The sequence below is a fragment of the Chiloscyllium punctatum genome, chromosome 32 (assembly GCF_047496795.1).
Source record: "Chiloscyllium punctatum isolate Juve2018m chromosome 32, sChiPun1.3, whole genome shotgun sequence".
NCBI classification, from domain to species: Eukaryota; Metazoa; Chordata; class Chondrichthyes; order Orectolobiformes; family Hemiscylliidae; genus Chiloscyllium; species Chiloscyllium punctatum.
The window spans coordinates 61067353-61090972 of NC_092770.1; the positions used below are offsets into that span (position 1 = coordinate 61067353).

Below are 23620 nucleotides of genomic sequence, written 5' to 3' on the forward strand. Positions count from 1 at the left end.
ACTTATGTTTTAACAAGTTTCTTTATAGGGATCTAAGCATGCTGCATTTATTACCCATCCCTAGTTGCCCCATGGAAGTCATAAGGAGCTGCCTTCTTGATTATTATGCATTAGCTCTTGTGCAAGCAATCTCCAAAGGGGAGGAGGCTTACCAATTTTAATATCCTTTTGAAGTGCAATATTTAGTTGTGATTGGGAAGGTAAGGGTTTCTTGGACCTTCTGAAACACGTCACTGGAAATACCTCAAGGACAACAGCAATGCAGGGGGTGGGTGAGACAACAGTGAATATTCCCCGCTGTTCAGAGACCTCACAGCCACTTACTTGTCTAACTGTTTGTTCGGTCACGGAGGGGATAATTTCACTGCTTTGTGCATCCAGTCTCCACCTTGCAGTGTGATCGGTCAGACCTGTAGAGAGGCTGCTTATTTTGTTAGTTTGGGTCTCAGGTGAGGACCAGATGAACAGCAGTCAAAGAACAGCTGCTTTCTCCTTTCAAGATCACTCCAAAGGAGAGAGGGGCTAAACTGAGAAGGTACACCCTCTGTTTCCCCCCTCCCCCAAACACATTATTGACAGGCGGGTTTACAGGACTCGTTGAAACACCAGCATCTCAAGAGGCTTGAGGTCTCATATCAGATGATGGAAGACTCTTGCTAACCTGCTGGAGGTGGTCAAGGGGCAGTGCGAGCCAGTGACCCAGTTCCTTTCACACTCACTGCTGCCTCTGATGTTGCCCCAGTTCATCACCAAAGCCCTGTACCAGAGATGTTTGCTGGATTTCACAACCATTTGCCCACAGATCTATCTCCAAGTGGTGGATGCCACATTTGCAAGGGTAGACAATTGGATGCAGCCAATGATGATACCAGTCAGAATGAGTGGGTGCTCATGTTTACTGCTGTGAATGCCTGACTAGCTCAGTTGATGGAGCCTTAAACTTGGGGCCAGGGTTCAAATCCCACTCTGGGTGACATTGGTTCGATGGGCCTGCTACTGCATCTTATGGTGTTATTAGGGGAATCAATTGTTCTGGGAAAAGGACAGGAAAGTGGAGTTGAGGATTATCTATTATTAGTCCCGATCTCATTGAACTTCGGAGCAGACTCAATGAACGGCCTGCTTCCACTTAGACATCTTGCCTCACAAACAAGGCCCCGCCTTGAGGCCACCACCCGGTGTGCAAGTGAAGACCCTGCAGAAGATTAAAGAGATGAACCGGGATTGACAAGGGAAGAACAATTCGACCAATTGTTGTCCATGTGATCGTACACTGCCAACTGCTGACTTCACGCCAGCGTGAGTAAGTGTGTCACACGGTGGCATAATGTTGAATCCTGACACACTTCTGCAGTAGTCAGGAACATCGAGGCCCCGCTCACTTCTAACATCTCCTTTCCCCTGGATCAGTTCGGAGGTTGCTGGAGAAGCACCTTGATTTTCTCCTCATGGGAGCGGTGAGAACCAGAGGACACGGTTAAAAATAAAGGATCTCCTATTTAGGGTAGAGGTGAGGAATATTTGTTGCCCTTATTAGAAAATTATGAGGGACGTAGTTAGGGGTTGACAGGAAGAAACATGTATCCCTCGTGGGAGGGGTCAGTGACCAGGGGCATTGATTTAAGGTAAGGACCAGGAGGCTTAGAGGAGATATGAGGAAATACTTTGTCACCCAAAGGGTGGTGGGAGTCTGTAACTCACTGCATGGGAGAAGCAGGAGCACTCATACTGTTTTATGAAGGAGTTAGATGTGCACTTGCAATACCAAGGCGTACAAAGCTATGGGCCAAGTGCTGGAAAATGGGATGAGAATGATGAGATGGTTTTATTGACTGGTGCAGACTCGATGGGCCAAAGAGCCTTTTCTGTCCTGTAGCTCATTACAGCTAAGGGTTGTGGGTGTGCGGAACTCTGTCTCCTCCAGAGACCAGCAGGAACCGGGTCATTGAATATCTTTTCAGACAGTGTAAGGTTGATTTTTGGGTGTCAAAGTTTTTTGGGATGAGCGAGACTGTGGAAATAAAGGGGCATTCCAGTCAGCTACGATCTTATTGAATGGTGATTCAGACTTGAGGGGCCAAATGGCCCGCTTCCAATTTGTATGACCTTGTTCTCTCCTGGTGTTCTGTGTTCTCTTCTTGAAGGACAGAGAAGAGGTCTGAGTCACAGAATTAGGGATGTATTGAGCAGGTGGACGGATAATATTTGTCAAAGGACTGCCATTGTGGAAGGAGGTGTGGATTTGGAGAGGAAATAGATTGGCTGCCTGACTGCCATTCCCATCACCCATTGAGAACTCAGCCTTCTCTCTCTGAAATATGCAGGATGCTTCTCTCAAGATGTGCATAAATATCAATCTTGCTTTCTTCAAAGGCTTTTATATCGCTAATAACGACCCACAAGACAATAGCCACTTCCAGTTATATAGTGCTCATAATGCAGGAATACTCATAGGGGCTTTACGAGACTGCCAACAGACAGACACTCTCACTGAGGCACTAAAGAAAATATTAAGATGTGTGACTAAACATAACAGTGCCTATTAGTACTGATACAAATTGGCTGATTAGCAACCATTACAGATTTGCATATAAACTCCGTTAAGTTGTCAGTCATCGCTGAATTGGAGTCTGGTGTGTCGTCAAAATGTATTCATCCAAATGATTAATGGTTTAGATAGAGCATTTTTCCTTCCTGTGGCTGTAACATTTCCTGTGCCATTTAACCTCAGCTCTATCACCTTTGTCATATTTTGTTGACAGGCTGGGAAAGTGAAATAGTAATGATTCACAACTGAGCAGCTAGACAGACAAATCAAAGTGAGGGAAGGTGCAAGACGCTGATCACTGGAACCATTCAAATGGAAGAAGCGTAGCTTAGAAAAATATTTAACCCGTCGTCCTTACTTGCGAACTGAAATTTCTTGTATACAGTAGCATGACAAAAGGAATTGTAGAACAACAAGGCTTATTGACTCCAATTATCACTGTCGAGAGATTAAACAATGTGAAAGGTATCTGGAAAATTCTTCTCTGGGTTCATCAAAAACAAATTATTAAAATTATTTTGAGGTTGTCCAGGACGTCGGTGAGATATTCTGGAGTACTGTGTCCAGTTCTGGTCTCCCGAGGAAGGATATTATAGCTGGAGAGAGTTCAAAAGAGATTTACCGAGACATTGCTGGGAGTGGAGGGTTTGTGTTATGAGGGGAGGCTGTACAGGCTGGGACTTTTTTTTTACTGGAGCATAGGAGGTTGAGAGGTGACCTTATAGAGGTTTATGAAATCATCAGGGATACAGATGAGGTGAATGGCAGGTGTCTTTTCCCTAGGATGAGGGATTTCAAGTCTAGGGGGCAAACGTTTAGGGAAAGAGGTCAAAGATTTAAGTAAGGTATGAGGGGAATTTTTTTTTACACAGTGGGTGGTAGGTGCGTGGAGTGAACTTCCACAGGGAGTAGTAGATGTGGCTGTAGTTACAACATTTAAAAGACATTAATAAGAAACATTGAGAGGGTTTTGGGCCAAGGGCTGGCAGGTGGGGCTAGTTTGGTATGGGATTATGTTCGGCATGGACTGGTTGGATCAAAGGCTCTGTTTCCATTCTCTATGACTCTAAATTGCAAGAAGTTGCAGTGAGGTACATTAGGCACTATGGTAATGTACAAAATTACATACTCTTCAAGAATATGATCAAACATAACCATGATGCATTGAGTATTTTTGATTTTCGTTAAAAATCACACGACACCAGGTTATAATCCAACAGGTTTATTTCGAAGCACTAGCTTTTGGAGCACTGCTCCTTCATCAGGTGGTTGTGGATGTTTAGATCGTGCTCAAGAATCTATAGCCAAAGGAGTCCAGTGTCATAGAGATATGATACAGTAAACAATATTAGATTAAAATTGTCATCTTTTATAATGGGATATGCTGGTTTCTGTTTTTTAATATGTAAATCCCAGAACTACATTTAAATTACATTCTCAAGGTAGCTCAGCTTTTTAAGCAACAGGTGTGTAGTCTGTCTGTGCCCCAGTGCGATGTCAAACTGACAAACCCTCTGGATAGTTTTACAGAGTTTTACATGAATTCATGTAGTTTCAAAAAACATAAAATGTAATTCTGCAAAAATATTTCACCCCATAAGCTTATATATGGGTGCATTTAGGTGTGACAGATTGTGTGCATGTGTGTGTTTGTATGTGTGTGCAAACTTGGTTAAGTGCATGTGGGAGTTGATGGGGTATGTATGAGAGGGTGAGTGCGAGGGGAGTGTATTGTGTCTGCATATGAGAGAGAGCTTGTTTATGAGGGAGGGTCTGCATGGATGTGTCACTGTAGGAGTGTGTATGTGTATGCAAGAGAGAGAGAGAGAGAGAGAGACTGTGTATCATGCAGTGGGGCCATCTGTAGTGTGACATGAACCCAGGGTCCTGGTTGAGGCCATCCCCATGGTTACCGAACTTTGCTATCAGCTTCTGCTCAGCCACTCTGCATTGTTGCTTATCCCAAAGTCCTCTTTGGAGGATGGTCACCCAAAGGTCTGACACCGAATGTCCCGGACCACTGAAGTGTTCCCCAACTGGGAGAGAACACCCCTGTCTGGCGATTGTTGCGCGGTGTCCGTTGCCACAGTGTCTGCTTGGTCTCACCAATGTACCATGCCTCAGTACCTTTCGCATACACTTTTGATTTTCTTAACTGTACAATCTGTCTGAAGGCCTAACCCTGAACTAAAAGCTTGCATTTGAAGTTAAAAGGAAGAAAAACTTCCATTAATACAATGTCTTTCACACCTCAACTATGCCCAGGAACACGTCAAAAAGGCTTTATGAGTGAGTGAGGTGGAGAGTTAGTGTAATGATACTGTGGATGAAAGCCTTTGGTTGCAAAGGAAGTCTGTTCCCGGTTGACCAAAGGAGGTCAAGGAAAGATTTAACGAAGATGTTTCACATCGAACATTCTGGTGGATGTTAGGGATAAGGAGAGATGGTTGGAATAACCTTTGCCCTCGATCCGCATGTCTCAGTTGTCCATAACTTTAGATTAAATGTTCAAAACATGCTTTTTGTCTTGTGCCTCTTAAATAATAGACAAGGCAGGGCTTCCTGAGAAGTTTAAATCAGGAAAAAAGATAATCATATATTGACACACCTCAAAATGAAAGAAACAACATGATTACTCACTCTCTCAAACACAAACCTACTCACTCATCCACCCACTCTCTCATTCTCTCACTCTCTGTCTCCTTCTCTCTCTTCCCTTCTGTCTCTCTCCACTCTCCTTCTCAAGCTCACTCTCCTGTCTCTCTCACATCCTATCTCTCTCTTCCCTCTCATGCTCATTCTCTCTCCCCTTGTCTCTCTCTCTCTCTCTCTCACACACGCGCACAGACTGTCTCTCACGTGTGCACGTACACACACTCTCTCTCTCACATACACATACTCACACACACACTTTCTCATACATACTTTCTCTTTTACACACACAATCTCTCTCACACACACATAAAAACACACACACTCTCTCACACACACACATACTCACTCTCTCGCGTGCATGCATATATTCTCTTTCACACACAGTCTGTCTCTCACACGTATCCTCTCTCTCACACTCACTCTTTCACATGCAGACTCTCACAGTCTCCCGCGCACACACTCTCACACGCTCACACTCTCATACAGATGTATGCCTTGCTGGGCCACCCTCTTAGCCACTGTCCCTGCAGGAAATAAAAGGGAGAAGTTTGTCACCAAGGTGAGCTGTTCTGGCATTTTAGTAATAACTCACAGTGGGATAATGGAAGAGTAGCACAGCAATGAACAATGCTTCTTACTTGGTTACCAGGACATAGATGTTTCTCTGTTTCCACAGACCAGTCCTGGTCCTCCCTAACATTGGCCAAGACCCCCTCATCATAGTGTGTGAGGAGCCGAACATCAGGGACCCCACCAGCTGTGCTGGCTCTGCCAGGATTACAGTGGGGCTACATTTTCCTGGAATGAGGCAGGGAAAGGGATTGAGTGCTGCGAACGTAGGTGGCTCAGCTCCTGGTGCTGCAGCAGATGTGGCAAAAGTGGTGGGGGTAACCTTAGTATGTGAATAAGTCACACAGAGATTCTGCAGGATTAACAGTGCGGTGTTTGGGGTGTGTAAGAGCGAGTGAGGGAGGTTGCTGCATAGAATAGTGAGAGTAGGGTGGGAGACAGCTACAGTCAAAGTGAGAGAGAGAATGTGAGATGGCAGAAAGAAAATGGTGAGACACCCTCATAAAGGTCATTAAACTTCCTGTTTAACTTCAACTTCAGTCATAGACCATGACAAGAGGTGGAAAAATGTCCTGTTTCTGAATCCATTCCATTTAAGACCTGAGTGTTGCAGACCTGAGTGACCTCTCCCTGAGGATGGAACATTAAACTGTTCTGGGTTTTAAGGCGAAATTGTAACTGAGTTTCTCTTGGGAAGTAAAGGCAAATGAGGTTCCCTCTATCTGGCTGGACAGGTTGTATAAAGCAGGGTCCCTTCCTTATTGTTAGATCATGGCTCATATTGGTGCCCAAACTGGTTTGTCTCTCCCTGACTCTTAGGCTGGCGAGATCTGTCGTGTGAAATGCATTTTCATTTTGTGGCCAACGCATCGATACTCCTATTATCCAGAGACAAACAATTTGACCATTATCTCTCAAAGTGGGATGGGGGTGAATAGTGGCAGGTCATGACTCTTGAGAAGCTTTTTATCTTTTGCTCTTTTTGATAAAGTTTTGAGCTCATGGATGCTGAGTCTGGGGTACGAGCAGCGGGGGAACAATTGAATTTCGGGAAGTGAGTTTTGAGAAGATTTGTAGCTCAGGTTGAGGTTCTGGATGTAGGTTTGCTCACTGAGCTGGAAGGTTTGTTTAAACGTGAATGTCTTTTCAATAGAGTTGTTTACCTGCGGACATGTTAATGATTTCCAAGAAGCATGCTCAGACATGAATTAATCCTTGTCGAACAGTGTGGAGCTCGAAAAACACAGCCGGTCAGGCAGCATCCGAGGAGCAGGACGTTTTAAGCATAAGCTCTTCATTATTCTTGACCTTTGCTCAAAAGGTCGAGTCTCCTGCTCCTCAGATGCTGCCTGTTCGGCTGTGCTTTTCCAGCACCACACTTTTTGACGCTGATCTCCAGCATCCGCGTTCCTCACTTTCTCCTCCATGAGTTAATCCTTGTCTGGTTAGCAATCACAAGAGGTCATCTGACATTCAGTGGCCATCTTTGCAGCACCTTGTCCACTTTTTAAAGAAGTCCATTTCAGAGAGGGCGCATTTCATAGTTCCAAATCTTGAAAGTTGTGAATATGATAAATCTTAACTGAGAATTACGTGGAGTAGGTAAAGACATGCTCTTTCCCGTAGATGTGGGATTCAGTAACCGAAGGAAAAGGATTTAAGACAATCGGTTAAATGTTGAAGAGTTATTCAGAACAAGAGGCAGACAGTTATGCTCTGAAATGTATGCTAAAAAATGGTGCCTCTTTCCCTTTCCCTCCAATGCTCATGAACTGGGAGAGTTGGTGAGGAAGGAGAGAGTTGGCCTGAAAAAGAAAAGGCATGATATGTGGTGAGAGAAAACAAAACAAGGAAGGATTTTTGGGTCAAAGGGTATGAGAAATAAAAGAAATTATTTTCCCAAAGGTCAGAGGTTGGCTGCTACCCAGGATCAACTATAACTCTCTCTATGGTTGAAGATAGAAAATGATTTTCAACATTTTAATGTAGTTTGTATATAGAAGCTGTCTGTTTACTTGACAAAGAAATAAAGTCTAGCCAAGTAGATTAGCATTTCCAAAAGAACTAATTCTAGACTTGTGACTGATTTTGCTTATATTTAAATTGCAATTAGTTAAGTATTCTCTTAGTGGGAAATCCCCTTGTGGCCTTGTGTATAATATTGCTTCAGATCTGTTTTTTTGATTAAGATTTTATTACAAATGAATTATGAATTTTCAAAATTATAACAGTGCCTAAATGACTTTATTGTGTGTTGGGGCATTCTGCAGCTGTGAAAGGTGCTATGTAAATGCAAGCCTTTCCAATCATTTCATTTCTTCAAGCGAGCATGCTACAAAGTCGTGACGATGTAACATTTATATTTACAATCAGACCTTTCGAGGCTCAGTGGTTAGCACTGCTGCCTCACAGCGCTGGGGACCCAGGTTCAATTCCACCCTCAGGTATGTCTGTGTGGCATGTGCGCATTCTCCCCGATTGAACGTGGTTCCAACTGGGTGCTCTGGTTTCCTCCCACAGTCCAAACATATGCAGGTTAAGTGGATTGGCCATGCTAAGTTGCCCAGGGATGTGTAGGCTAGGTGGGTTAGCCTTGGAAAATACAGGGTTATGGGGATAGGGGTTGGTCTGATTTTTAAGTGCATCAATTAGATCACCACTCAATCTTATAGGCTCAAGAAAAGACAAGTCTCTAGAACCACAGTCCAAAGATGTATATGTCAGGTGAATTGGCCATGCTAAATTGCTGATAGTGTTAGGTGCATTAGTCGAGGGTAATTATAGGGTAGGGGATTGGGTTTGGGTGGGCTACTCTTCGGAGGGTCAGTGTGGACTTGTTGGGCTGAAGGGCCTGTTTCCATACTGTAGGGGATCTAATTTAAAACCAGTCATAGAGTACTGCAGCACAGAGACAGACCCTTTGGCCCACACTGACCAAAATGTCCCAACGCTATCCCCATTTCCCTGCACTTGGTCCATATCCTTATAATCCTTTCCTATCCATGTATTTGTCCAAATGTCTTTTAAATGTTGTTAATGTACCCACCTCAACCACTTCCACTGGCAGCTCATTCCATATGCGAACCACTCTTTGTGTGTAAAGAAGTTGCCCTCAGATTCCCTTTTTTTTCTCCTTTTTAACCTTAAACTGATGCTTCTAGTTCTTGTAATAAAACATTTCTAATCCTTCTGGTGAATGTGAACTACAAGGCCATCAACTCCTTTCTGACGTGCAGATTTTAGAATTAAATACCAGGGTACAAGTGGAGTTTAACTATAACTTGAACTGATCATCTCCGCATTGTACTGCACCCTCTTCTTACTGTTCACTTTTAGCTATTTCTGTATCTGAACACTCAAATCCCGTGCTCTACCACAGCTCCCTATTTTTGCCCTGTTTTCCCCCTATTTATTCCATCCTCCTTGATAAGTAAATATTCCGAATTGTTGGATCCAAAGATCCTTATGCTCCCCATACTGAGCTCCATTTGTCACACTTTGGTCCCACTCTCGATTAATTAATCGCTCGGTTAAAATGTCTCTTTGTAACTTGCTGTTCTCAATTGCACTACTTGCTGCATTTTTGGGCAATTTAGTTTGGTAGAGGCAATAGATGCTCCTGGTGTCCAACTGTGGAAGTAATACGGAAGGATTAATTCTAGCTGTTGTGTCATTTGATGGGCATTGATCCAATAGTTGTGGATCCAAGTAAGTGAACACAGGGTGTGATGGGATTTGGTGCCTTTTTCCACCAGTTTAGACATCACTCCCTCCTCCATCAGTGCGCTGTGGTTAAAGTGAGTACCAATAGGGCAGTCTGTGACAACATCATAGCGTCTTACAAATCTCTCACCTGCTCCAAACTCCCCTCCGAGTCGCCCACATTCCCAAAATGGAAAAGTCCCTTCCGAACCATGTCGAGGATGGCCCTACACCACTGGGGTGCAGTGATTGGAGGCAGTACCACACTGCCACCTACTTGAGGGCAGTTACACATGGACAACAGATACCAACCGATATCTCTGCCGATGCCTGTTTCTCAGGAATGGAGTAAAAAGAAAACTGAGCACCCGATGAGACAGATTAAATCTATTATATTTAGACTGGGAAGGTCGAAGCATCTCACAACCTCCCATGATTCAAATCCTCGCATGTTCTCATGCGCAACAATTTAATTTACTCTGATTAATAGAAGCTGACCCATCCTGAGTGGGATGAATATTATGTTTCTAATGGTACATTACTCTTTCGTATACATTATTATTTGGCTAACCAGTTGTTGTAATGAGCCGTGGGATGATTCTTGGCGTTTGGAAGTCCAACTGCTCTGTTTATCTTTGCAACATCCTTTCAATCCTTCCAGACTACATACCATGCAAGAATAAATCACTCACGATTGACAATGCAGCAGGAAGCCGTTTAGCCCATCTTACTCATCACAGTCCCCATTCCTCACCTCGAGCTTATACCTATTTCCCTGCCTTACTCTTTGATCCTCATATTTTCATTTAACAATCTTCTGAAGTTTGCTGTCTTTCTTTCCCTTTCTCCCTGCATTACTTTTCTCTGCAAAATCCTGACCGAATTCCTTTTCTTTTTGACAGCTATTATTGAATTTGTCCCCATCACCTGCTCAGGCAGTACATTCTAACACTAACTACTCGCTGTGTAAAAAAAGCTTTTTCCAATATGTCACTTTTGACACTTGTCACCTTTGTCTTAAATTAATGCTTTCCGGTTCTCTTCTGCCAAGGGAAACTGTTTGTCTAAATCTGCCTCCTATCAAATCTTATCTCCACCTCCACCTCTCAAAGGTGAACAGTCCTGCAATCTGTCCATGCAGCTGAAGTCCCTCATCCCTGGAATCATTCTTGTAAATGATTGGGCGGCACGGTGACTGAGTGGTTAGTACTGCTGACTCACAGCGCCAGTGACCCCGGTTCGATTCCGCCCTCAGGTGACTGTCTATGTAGAGTTTGCACATTCTCCCCGTGTCTGCATGGGTTTCCTCCGGGTGCTCGGGTTTCCTCCCACAATCTAATGATGTGCAGGTTAGGGTGAATTGACCATGCTAAATTGCCCATAGCATTAGGTGTATTAATCAGGGATAAATATAGGGTCAGGAAAGGGTCTAGGTGGGTTTCTCTTTAGAGGTCCGTGGACTTGTTGGGCCAAAGGGCCAGTTTCCACACTGTAGGTAATCTAACCTAATCTAAATCTCTTATAGATTCTTTCCAAATCCTCCTCTGATGCTGTTGTTTCTCACTTTGGGGATGACATGTATATTTGGACTCCCTCCATAGGTTTTCAAAGGGCTAACAGGCTGGTTCTCAAACCACAAGTCTTTGGACACAAGTAGGCAAGATGGCCCCATAGGGTAGTGAGATGCAGATGGGAATCTACCACCACTAAGCCTCCTGGTTACAGTTCAAAGTGTGATACCTCTTGATGGCTGGGTTGGTGCAGCTCTGAACAATGGCAAAGCAAGTCCTTCCAATCATTAGAGTCAACTCGTCAAGCCGAGCCTAGGAGTATCTCTGAAACACTTTCTTTATCTTTTCCCTGGCTGTTTGAGAATTGAGAGAACAGCACCTAATGGGGAGATTCAGCCATAATCCTCTTCCAAAATCCTTACACCCTTCCTAGAGTGAGACGAGGCAGAAACCAGTTTTTAACAAAGATTCGTTATAAGCTCTTAGCATTTGTACTCTCTGCCTCTGTCTAGAATGTCTAAAATCCTGTGCGCTTTCAAACACTTTTGGGCAGCTGATGTGGTATTATTGCTGGACTGTTAATCTAGAGACAAAACCAGAAATTTCTGGAAAGGTTCAGCAGGTCTGGCAGCATCTGTTCAATTCTGAAGGAGTATCACTCAACCCCCGAAATGTTAACTCTGATTTCTCTCCACAGATTCAGATCTGCTGAGCTTTTCCAGCAATTTCTGATTGTCAGCACCCACAGAGCTTTCAATTGTTAATTCAGAGACCCATGTAATGTTCTGGGGACTCAAGTTTGAATCCTGCCAAGGAAGATGGTGGAATTTGAATTTAATTAAAATGTCTGGAGTTAAGTCCGTGAATCCAATGTTGATTGTCAGAAAAACCTCACCTGCGTCGCAAATGTCCTTCAGGAAGGGTAACTGCCATCCTCACTTAATCTGGTCTACATGTGTCTCCAGACCAACAGCAAGATGGTTGACTCTTAACTGCTCTCTCAGCAATTCGAGATGGGCAGTAATTGTTAGCCTAGCCCGTGACACCATCATCCCGTGAGTGAATTAAAAAAAGACCTTCCCTTCCCTCATCAACAATTTGTGCACATATATCCTCACTGTCCCTGTCACTCCTTTAGCATTGTATCCTTTATATCACCTCTCCTGGTTTTGCATACAAAATATTAGCAGCTCGCACTTCTCTACCTTAAGTTTCATCTGCCGCATTGCAGTCCATTTCTCGCTATCCTTTTGAAATCTATCACTATCTCCTCACAGTTCACAACACTTCCATCTTCCAGTTTTGAACGTCTTCCCTGCTTGTCGATCATTAATATAGATAAGAAAAGTAATAGTTTGAGTAATCCTTGGGGAATCCCACTCTTTATTCTAAAATTGCTGTCCCCTAAATGTTTCTATAACTGAAACCTGATCCACTCATTCCACCTAATTCCCTAGCACCAGATCCAGAAAAGCCTCTTCTTTCCATTGAGCTAGAAGCATACTAATCGAGAACTCCCTCATCAAGGGTGTCAAAATCTGTCCCAGTCACTGCCTTGGGTGAAGCGTTCCAAGTTTGAATAACCCTTTGTGTTTCGAGGCTGGGAGGTGGGGGGGGGGGGGGGGGTGGTGGTGGTAGGAAGAAAGTCTTCTGATTTCTTTCTTTGTTTCACTGTTAGCCCTAATTCAGTGGTAGCACTTTCACTTCTTAGTCAGTTTCTGTCTCCCATTCCAAAAATAGGAGTACAAAATCTGTGTCCCTGCTCGTGTAACTTATGCCTGAGCCAATAAAGGTAAGTATCATATTTCCAGACCTCCGTACATTCCTGTGGTCCTCAGTGATCTGTGGACTTGCACTCTAAGGTTATATGAAGCTTGATGTATCTCAATATCCCAGCAGTTATTATGCATTCTCTTGTCTTGTTTCTCTTCTATTAAAGTATTTCTTCAATTTGTCTAGCTTGATTTTCATTTATCTATTTTCCATCGAGCTGACCAGTCAGTAGATATCTTCCACAGGTTTGTTCCTCATGACCAACTGCACCCCATAATCCATAAACTCATGCTTATGCTGCCCCTTCTATTTAAATCAGAATCATTAATATGCATTTATTTCATAAAGCTATAACCGGCAAAAGATCTAGTACTGAAACCTGCAGAACACGAGTCACAGAACCTCAGGTCAATTGTAATGCTTTGTTTTCTGCCTCTGATTCGATCTACATTTTCAAACCAATGTGCCAGAAAGATTGTAGAAAGATTTGCTGAAATTTATGTACTACATCAGTGAGCTTCCTCCCTCAACTCTTCCCACCATTACAAAATCATTTTCTCATGTTAGTCAGACAAAAATCGCTCTTAACAGATCCATTCTGGAAATCCTTGACTAACCCTGCCTTTAGTATAGTACTGAGACTGTGCTTTGCTTTGCTTTGGGAGGTGCTATCTTTTGGATGAGACATTAAGTCGAGACCAAATCTGTCCTTTCTTAGTCAGAAGATCCAGAAAATAAATAGAAGAAAATTAGTGGAGAGAAATCAAATTCAGATTGAGTGACCCTACCTTAGGACTGAGTGCTGAGTCATCCCACGTTAACTCTGATTTCTCTCCACAGTTGCTGCCAGACCTGCTGAGCTTTTCCTGCAATTTCTGTTTTTGACTCTGATTTACAGCATCCGCAGTTCTTTCGTTTTTTTTTATCAGAAGAAGATTTGGGAAGATCTCCCCAGAACCCTAAACAGGATCACGAAAGAAGGTTTATGTGGTGTTTTGGGGATCATTTCTTTGTGCAGATTTAGCTGTAAAGCATGTCTGAGCTCATGAATGCTGTTTTGGAAATTATTAATTTTCTTTGCAGCTTTTTTCTGGAGTCAGTCTTGAATCTTTGGCTTTTGTTAAAAGCTTCAGCTATTTCATAACCTTGTCAATTCGATTTCACCTTGTGAAAAGCTCAATTATTTCAAATAATTATAAGAAATCTACATCAAACCATGTCTGATCTACTCCTCGTCATCATGCACTTCCTTTCAGCTTTGTATGTTTTTGTTACCTCATCCCCACTGCTTGTATTCTTTTCCGAAAAGCCAGTTGCTGAAGGATAGAAGTCGAAACAATCATTGCACACTTGTATATTTATTTACAAGCATTCACCTCCTAACCAGGAGAAAGTGAGGGCCGCAGATGTTGGAAAATCAGAGACAAAAAAGTGTGGTGCTGATCAGGCAGCATCTGAGGAGCAGGGGAGTCAAGGTTTTGGGCTTAAGCCTTTCATCAGGAATGTGGAGGGGGATGGGGGATGAGGCGTAAGTAGGAGGGGGTGGGGCTGGGGGGGGAAGATCGCTGAGATGGCTGATTCAGGATGTGGTTGAAGAGCTTCAGGGCAGAGGAGATCTCCTGGGGGTGTGCAGTGGGAGAGAAACTCTCTGAAATCTTTGTGGAGGGAGGAGGAGAACTTCTTCAAGGTGAGCACCCTTGAAAGAGGCCTCATTTGTAGCAACTAGGAGAAGGTGAGGACTGCAGACGCTGGAGAATCAGTTTTAATCTGCGTTTGCTGGAAATTCAAATGAATCCCTTGCTGACAGCCACCGCCTGCACACATTTAATATACAATTAACCCCATGTCAATATTAACAACACAGTTACTGCAAATGTAGGGAACTATAACGGTGAGGATTCCGCAACAACTGTTAAAGTCTGAATGTTGACCTAATGGGACAGGAGAGTGCAGTGGTTTAGTGATAATATCACTAGACCAGTTATATAGAGGTCCAGACTGATGTTCTGGGTCATGGACTCAAACCTCATCTTGGCAAGCAGTAGGGTTTTAAATTCAATTAATAATTAATTACTCTGAAATCCAAAGCTTGCCTCAGTAAAAACTCACCCAATTCACTCTTCCACGTTAGGACATGGAGGTCTGGCCTAAGTGTGGCTCCAGGCCCACAGAAATGTGATTGACTGTCAAATATCATCTGAAATTAGGATAGCATGGTGGCTGAGTGGTTAGCACTGCTACTTCACAGCGCCAGGGACCTAGGTTCGATTCCAGCCTCTGGCAACTGTCTAAGTAGAATTTGGACGCTCCTCCCCCTTCACCCAACAGCCCAAAAATATGCACGTTAGGTGGACTGGTCATGGGTAAATTGCCCGTAGTGTCCAGGGCTATGTAAGTTAGGTGGATAGGCCGTGAGAAATGCAGGGTTATTGGGTTGGATCACTTTGGCGCGTTGGAATGGGCCGAATGGCCTCCTTCCACACTATTCAATGAATGGCCAGGCAAGCTGTTCAGTTCAAAGGTAGTTAGAGTTGGGCAGCAAATGCAGGGCTGGCTTGCAATGCCCATACTTCACAATAGGCTGACAATAAAAGTAAGGTGTCCGATGTCCCATGACTAACTTATCTGCATTTATTACTCAATTGACTTTGGTGGAGCATTTAGTCGGACATCTGACTGGAACTGACCTTAACTCAGCTGGGCTCAGGAGACTGAAATAAACTGGACCTAATCTCTGATTGGGTGGGGAACTGCAGTCAACTGCCCGTAGCTTCCAATCAGAAAGCGTGAAAAATTTCCATGTCAAAGGGAGTTCAGCTGGGCACCAGGTAGGAGACAAGGAAGGAGGTTGGACATAGTTAAGATTCCATTGCACCAACTGGAAATAAACCCATCTTTGCTGGAGTCAGGAAATAGAGAGGTTAGAAGACCACAAAGTACTTGCCAACCGTCTACCTTACCTGGGTTTGGGATCAGATGGACACCATTAGGACCCACAGGCTTATGATTTTGTTCACAGCTCACCAATTAATGAATCCCTTTCCATTATGGCCTGGCAAAAACAAAAGATCATTCTAGTTTCAAAATTTTCAATTGAGATTTTGGAGTAGGGAGGAGAGGTGGAGAGAGAGGGAATTCTCCAAGTCTTCACTACCCTCTGTGCACAGCATTAGCCCCCAGCGCCACCTCGAAACTGGCTGAATCTCAGTGTAATGTCACCGACAACTCTCCTTCCCAGTTGAGAACATCAGCTTTGGACATGAGCTGAGGTGCAAACCAAATAATTAACAGCTGACCTTTTCTTTCAAAGGCAAGGTAACCTTCACAACAGGATGCTAGCATTAGTCCTGCCTCCCACATGACTGAACAACGTCATGCCTGAATTTCCAACTCTGTGCAGTGCCAGGTCTGTGGGCCGTATGTGTTAAGAAATGACTGATGAAAGACAACACCATGTTCCTTCACTTATTCAGAATAGCAGAGAACAAATTGTCCTCCGGCAGCCCATGCTTGTAGATCGTAAACCAGAAGATCCACTCTTAAATGTAATTCACAATTGGGCAACACTTTGTGAAGAATCCTGAGTGCTCTAATCGCTATATTAAGAACTAATTTGCAATAATCAGACCTTGTCATAATATGGCTCGTTTACACTTGCTAGAAATGATATATATCTGTACACATAACCCATGCTCTGCAAGCGAGAGGAATATAAAATGATTGAGATATACAGCATTGAAACAGACCCTTCGGTCCAACTCGTCTATGCCTAACAGATATCCTAATTTAGTCTAGTCCCATTTGCCAGCACTTGGCCCATATCCCATATATCTATTCATATACCCATCCAGTTGTCTTTTAGATGGTGTAATTGAACCAGCTTCTATCACTTCCTCTGGCAGCTCATTCCATGCATGGACCAGCCTTTGCATGAAAAAGTTGCCCCTTCGCTCCATTTTAAATTTATTCCCCCTCATCCTAAATTTATGCCCTCTAGTTCTGAACTTTCTCATCTCAGGGAAAAGACCTTGGGGTCGGGAGTGTAGTGCTGGAAAAGCCCAGCAGGTCAGGCAGCATCCGAGAAGCAGAAAAATTGACGTTTCAGCCATAACCCCTTCAGGAATGAGGGCTGATGTCTGAAATGTCGATTCTTCTGCTCCTCGGATGCTGCCTGCCTCTGACACTCCAGGAAAACAGCCCCAATCTATTCCGCCTCTCCCTCTGGCTCAAACTCTCCAACTTTGGCAACATCCTTGTAAATGTGTTCAAGCCTTGAGCCATTTTTTTCAGGGAGTCTGAGGAGTCTATGGTTTAGATTAGATTAGATTACTTACAGTGTGGAAACAGGCCCTTCGGCCCAACAAGTCCACACCGCCCCGCCGAAGCGCAACCCACCCATACCCCTACATTTACTGCTTACCTAACACTATGGGCAATTTAGCGTGGCCAATTTACCTGACCTGCACATTTTTGGACTGCGGGAGGAAACCGGAGCACCCGGAGGAAACCCACGCAGACACGGGGAGAACGTGCAAACTCCACACAGTCAGTCGCCTGAGGCGGGAATTGAACCCGGGTCTCTGGCGCTCTGGCGCTGTGAGGCAGCAGTGCTAACCACTGTGCCACCATGCCGCCCACATGTTGCTCTCCCCATGACAATGTCTTGACCAATCAGAATCAATTGCCAACCAATCAGTTGTAGATTGTGTAAAGTGGTGTGATTATTCAAAATGTGGTATTCTTCCAATTGGTCTGATGAGTGGAAGATGAAGAATTTCTGCCACGTATCTCTCATTTCACACTCTGTACTGCCAAGTGAATGTTATGAAAAGCAATACTGACTGTCTGATCAATAGTGAATAACTCGGAATGGGTAGTGTAAAGTTAGCAGCAGTCAGTGCTTTGTAACAGTGATGATCAGGCGGTGTCAGTGTGCTGGGTCTGTGGTTTTTGTACTGCCTCTTCCTGGGCTAACTCGTGAATGTGATGTTAATCGGGCTTTGTTGTCCTGCAGGTGATCCACTGGAATTCTCCCAAGAAGCTGCGAGTGAAGAACAAGCACGTGGAGTTTTTCCGGAACCTGTATCTGACGTTTCTGGAGTATGATGGGAACCTCCTGCGTCGGGAGCTGTTTGGCTGTCCCAGTGAGGTAGACAAGAACAGTCAAAATGTAAGTGCAGAGCATGACTGGAGGTTACCCAATGTCAGTGGAAATTGACTGGAAGTCTGTTAACTCGCTGGTAGTGACTTATTCCAAAGTACCAGTGGGTAGCACCCTTGCCTCTGATTCCAGGTCCAACAGGAAATCCAGAAACAGATAAAACAGCTGTAGTCCTAGAGCTAACTTGTCATCAGAGAGAGATGACTGGTGGTGGTTTAACCTGAGGGTCACCACAACTCAGGCAATGGCGAGAGGTTGAGAAGGAGAGTCCTTCGTGGTAAGTTAGCCAGTGTGGGAATTGAACCTACGCTGTTGACGGTATTCTGTATCACAGGAATCTGAGCATTTAACTCAAGCAGAAGGGGTGCTACACCATCAGGGGTGCTGTCTTCCAGATGAGGTTTTAATCCGAGATCTCCACAAGCCCTCTCAAGTGGAAATAAAAGATTCCATGGGACTATTTCAACAGGAGTAGAACAATCTCCCTGGCGTACTTGTGAATACTAGCTCTGCTTAAAAAGAAATCATCTGATTATTTATCGCAGTGGGTTTTTGTTTTATGCAATTTGGCTGTTTCCCGCGATACAAAGTGACCGTGTGTACTGGTTGACTGTGAAATACTTTGCGGTGCCTCACAGTTGTGAGAGCTGCTACATTAATGCAAGTCTTCCTTTTTCTGTGAGTTCTTGTCCATTAAAGCTTCCTCATGGCAAAGCCAAAGAGAGCAAAAACTACCCACCCCACTGACAAAAAAATGTCTTGTCAAAGCCCACTCTCACCTTATGATTGTCCTTTTTGCATTCACTAGTTCCCACTGAGTTCGGTAGAACTGAAGTTTTACTCACAATAAGCGCCAAAAACAAAATCCAGTCAAGTTGGACCATGCCCCATGTGGATATAACACACCACTTAAGGATTTGTTGGTATAAGTATCCCAGATTTGAAAGCTGACTTGTGGTAAGTGACCTGATCAGCAGTCAGAATCTGACAGCACTCCTTGCTTGAAAGAGAAGTTCTCCTGCATTTTTAGTCTTGACAGTGGTCCCAATAATCGATGTTGAATATGTCCTGGCGGATCAAGGCTTAGTTCCTGGATTTTCGCCTAATTTCCTGGTGAATTGAGCCTTGGATTCTGACTGTTTTTTAGCCAGGATTTTTGAGTGGATTGCAACATCTGGTGGATTTGGGCCTGCAGTCTGTCTGGATTTGGGCTGGAGACTGGGTGGACTTAGGCCTAGATTCAGTTGAATTGGGAGCAGGTTCCTGGATAGATTTGTGACAGGAGACTTTATGAATCTGGGCCCAATCTCTGGATGGACTGGACCTGGATTCTAGTGTATTGGAAGCTGGGATCTGGGTGGAATTAGGCTCAGATTTTGAATCTGGACTTTAAATGAATTTCCCAATGGATACGGACCTAGATTCTGAGTTGATTGCAGACTGTGTTCTGGTGAATTGGAGATTTTTACCAAACTTCAGCGTGGTTTTCAACTTCGCGTCTGGTTGGAACACGGTATCTTTCTGATGTGCTATTACCATGATCACAAACAAAGATTTTTTTTAATTCTCTGAAGTTCAGTCCAGCTCTTGAACCCTGAGATTCGCCAGCTGGTTTTACTTCCTTGTGTGAATGAAATTTAAATGGACAGAAACTCCTTTGGTGGGATCGGGATTTGTAAATCAGACTTACATAAGAGTCTGTTTGAATCAGATTTGCCTGTTCTGCTTGTGCATTCAGCAGGCAAGACTACAATGTCAGTACAAACTGCTCTCTCGCCATCTAGTGACAGAAAAACACACACACACAAGATACAATGCAGATGGTTATTCAGAGTGACGGAAGGCGGGAAGTGGTTTTCTCTAGGGATCAGGTCTTTAGTTATCAATTAGGATTTTGGGATCAAAAACAATTTCTGAATTTGTGGAATAAACCAAATGCGGGAGGGGAATGTCAGTACTGTGGAGGACTGTTTTTATTATTATTATTAATTAATAAGCCAGCATTTACTGCCTGTCCCTAGTTTCCCTTGAGAAGGCGGTGGTGAGCTGCCTTCTTGAACCGCTGCAGTCCATTTGCAGTAAGCAGACCCATTATGCCCTTAGGGTAGGGCCTGCAGGATTTTGACCCAGTGACAATGAAGGAACAATGATACATTTCCAAGTCAGGAGGGTGAGTGGCTTAGAGGAGAACTTGCAGGTAGTGAAGTTCCCATGGATCTGCTGTCCTTGGCCTTGGAAGGTGCTGTCTGAGGTTCTTTGATGAATTTCTGCAGATAATACACACTGTTGCTGTGTCAATGTTGGAGAGAGTGAATGTTTGTGGATGCAGTGCCAATCAAGTGAGCTGCTTTTGTCCTGGATGGTATCAAGCTTCCTGAATGTTGCTGGGGAGTATTCCATCACACTCCTGACTTGTGCCTTGTAGATGGTGGACAGGCACTAGGGCAGTCCGGAAGTGAATTACTTGCTGTAGAATTCCTGACCACTGATGTGCAATAAATTACAGGAGAGCATTCATAGATATTTTCTAATAAACTTGTTCATCGATGTTATTAAACATCTCCAGTGCAATTTGGACTTGAACCCAAGCGTACTGCTTCAGAGGTAGTGACATTTGGCACAAAATCCCTGAATGAGGGTGTTTATAAGTTTGAAGAATGGAAACTAATTTGCGTGTAGTTCAACTCTGTGAGGGGCAGCACATTTTTGGTAGAAAAAATACAGAGGTCCCTCTCCATTTGGAAGATGCACAGAGTCTGGATTAGAGTGGTGCTGGAAAAGCACGGCAGTTCAGGCAGCATCCGAGGAGCAGGGAAATCGACGTTTCGGGCAAAAGCCCTTCATCAGGAATACAGGCAGAGTGCCAGCACCACTCTAATCCAGAATCTGGTTTCCAGCATCTGCAGTCATTGTTTTTACCAAGATGCGCAAAGTGGGTGGATTAGCAGAATGATCTGGAGAGTACAAGTGCATCAATTACTTAACGTTCTGACTGCAATTAAGAAGACTGCAAAAATAAAGACCAAGTTTAGAGGGATACAGTTGAACAGTAGTGAAATTAGACTGAACTTGCAATGAATCTTGGTTAGACCATCCTTGGAGTCAGTGAGCCATTCTGGTAATATTATAACATGTTTATGGAGCCACTGGAGAAGATTTGTAAAGATGACACCAGACAGACTGGCTGTCATTTCTTTTAATGAAAGAAGGCTGACCTCATAAAGTTTAATTAATGACTAGAAAAGGTCTTGACAGAGCAGATACAGAAAACACGTTTACTCTTGCAAGGAAGATCATAACTAAAGCCCTTCAAAATAAGATGGTTCCCAAGAAAATAATTTCCCAGCGAGCAGTGAGAACATGTCACTCTTATGCGGAGTGGTTGAAGTGAATTTTGTAGATGTCATTGAGGGGAAGTTGAACTAGCCTTTGAGGGAGAAGGATTGAAGGTGGTTACAAAGATAGATTTAGATGTGCCAAGCATCCTATTTCAGTGCACGTATCATATATAATCCTGTGTTGTTTTAGAAGTTGGAGACTTCACATAGCCTGCCATTACACATTATCCATTGTTAGCCACTAACTGTCCCCCATGAATAACTATTCACTCTCCTCATCTGATCGTTACCCATTCCTTTGTCAGTCCAACTGTTCTTCTCTCTTTAGGTTCTATCTCCACCTATCATTTCCTCCTTATCCCCATCCCCCACCCTATCTTCTGCATGTAAATTGACATTTTCATAGCTACCATCAGTTCTGAAGAAGGGTCACCGGACCCGAAATAGTGACTCTGATTTATCTTCACAGATATGTGCCAGACCTGCTGAGCTTTTCCAGCAACTTATGTTTTTATGTTTCTGATCTACAGCATCCGCAGTTCTTTTGGATTTTATCAGTTTAGTGATGCTGACTGAAAGCTAACTATAATGGTGTGGTCACTGGAGTTAATCCATCGCCAATGATATGGCTGTTCTGCAAGTTCCAATCCTCTTTAGTATTGGCTATGGCCCCACCTTGCACAAGTTGATGGTGTCTGCAAATTTATAACTCGTTTTATTTGCTACCAAAATCTAATTTTGAACATAAGTTGTTGAAAACAGTAGATCCCAACACTCAACTTTGTGGTGCCTTCCTCCATCTTTTGTCACTGTGAACAGTTGGCCTTTAGACCGCTGTCTGCTGTCTGCCTTGTAGCCAGCTAGCGATCCATTCTCCTAATAATAGCTGAGATGCTGGAAATCTGAAACTACCACAGATGGCTGGAGAACCTTAATAGGCCTGGCAGCATCTGGGGAGAGAGAAACAGAGTTAATATTTCAAGTCCAGTGTGGCTCTTCAGCATTCTGAAGAAGTTATACTGACCATTTCTCTCCTGGTCTCATGACCAGATGCTCTGATCTGAACCATTAGTCTATCAATAATCGCTTGTTAGATTTCGATTCCCTACAGTGTGGAAACAGACCCTTACAGTCCACACCGACCCTCCGAAGAGTAACCCACCCAGACCCATTTTCCCTCTGACAAATGCACCTAACACTACGGGCAATTTAGCATGGCCAATTCACCCAACCTGCACATCTTTGGATTGTGAGAGGAAACCGGAGCACCCGGAGGAAACCCACACAGACACGGGGAGAACGTGCAAACTCCACACAGACAGTTGCCCGAGGCTGGAATCGAACCTGGGGCCCTGGTGCTGTGAGGCAGCAGTGCTAACCACTGAGTCACCGTGCTGCCCTAATGCCTTTTGAAAAAGCCAGATAATATTCCCACTACTGAATTATCCTTGTATATTTCCTCTGTTACAGCAGCGTATTCAATGAGGTTGATCCAGCAAGTTCTTCCCTCTTCAAATTCACACGACTGTTTATAATTACATCTTTGGTTTCTACATATTTTTCAATTATCTGCTTCTCTGTCGTCCCTACGTGAATGTTGAGCTTTCTGCTTTACAATACTCTGGACATGTCCAAGGTCCTTCTTTAATATAGGCATAATCTCAGTTATCCTGTGGTGCTAAATCTGTTTCTAATGAATTATTAAATACTGTGTGTGCAATTGTGGCCCAGCTATCTCTCCTTGACATTTCGTTTAAAATGCACAAATGTAATCTGTCCAGACCAGCTTCTTTATCTGTCTGAGTTTGATAACTCTATTTAATACTTATCCCCTTTTTGTATTTTAAATGCAGTTATATCACGTCTAATCTCATTTTCTGAGGCCATTCCTAACTCCCTGGTAAATACTGGAAAAAAAACCAAAAGTAATTTAAAGTCTTTTACTATTTCATTATCACTTCTTCTGATTTTTATCCCTTAATGGCCTTTTCCCATTCAGGCTTCCCTTTTTTTCAGTCATTACATCTGAGAATATTTCGCCGTTTAACTTCATGTTCCTGGATATTTTAATTTTGCAGCCATTCAGCCACCCTGTTTCACCAAATCTTTCCTGATCACTTCATAGTCTCCATTGTAATGTTGCATCCTCAATTTTGTTTTCAATTTAATTGTTAAACAAACAGACAGTAACTTGAAGAACAAGCCAATTAAGTGCGTGACTGTCATACAGACCTGCGGTGTCCAGTTAATTTAAAAGGAAATGGAACAGATTTTTAATTGTAACTGTACTGATTTGTTATGTGTGCCAAGGTACATGAAAAGTATTATCTTACAGGCTTTACAGGCAGACCGTACTGTACAA

General features: G+C 43.5%; 1 protein-coding gene across 3 annotated transcripts in view; it reads left to right on the top strand.

The window, feature by feature from the left end:
* large1 (LARGE xylosyl- and glucuronyltransferase 1) overlaps positions 1-23620 on the top strand; it is a 498409-nt gene that overhangs the window by 443946 nt on the left and 30843 nt on the right. For all 3 annotated transcript variants that reach the window (XM_072552482.1, XM_072552480.1, XM_072552481.1), the window contains one exon: positions 17774-17929. In XM_072552482.1, the coding sequence (XP_072408583.1) occupies positions 17774-17929 (156 nt within the window). The remainder of the gene's footprint in view (positions 1-17773; positions 17930-23620) is intronic.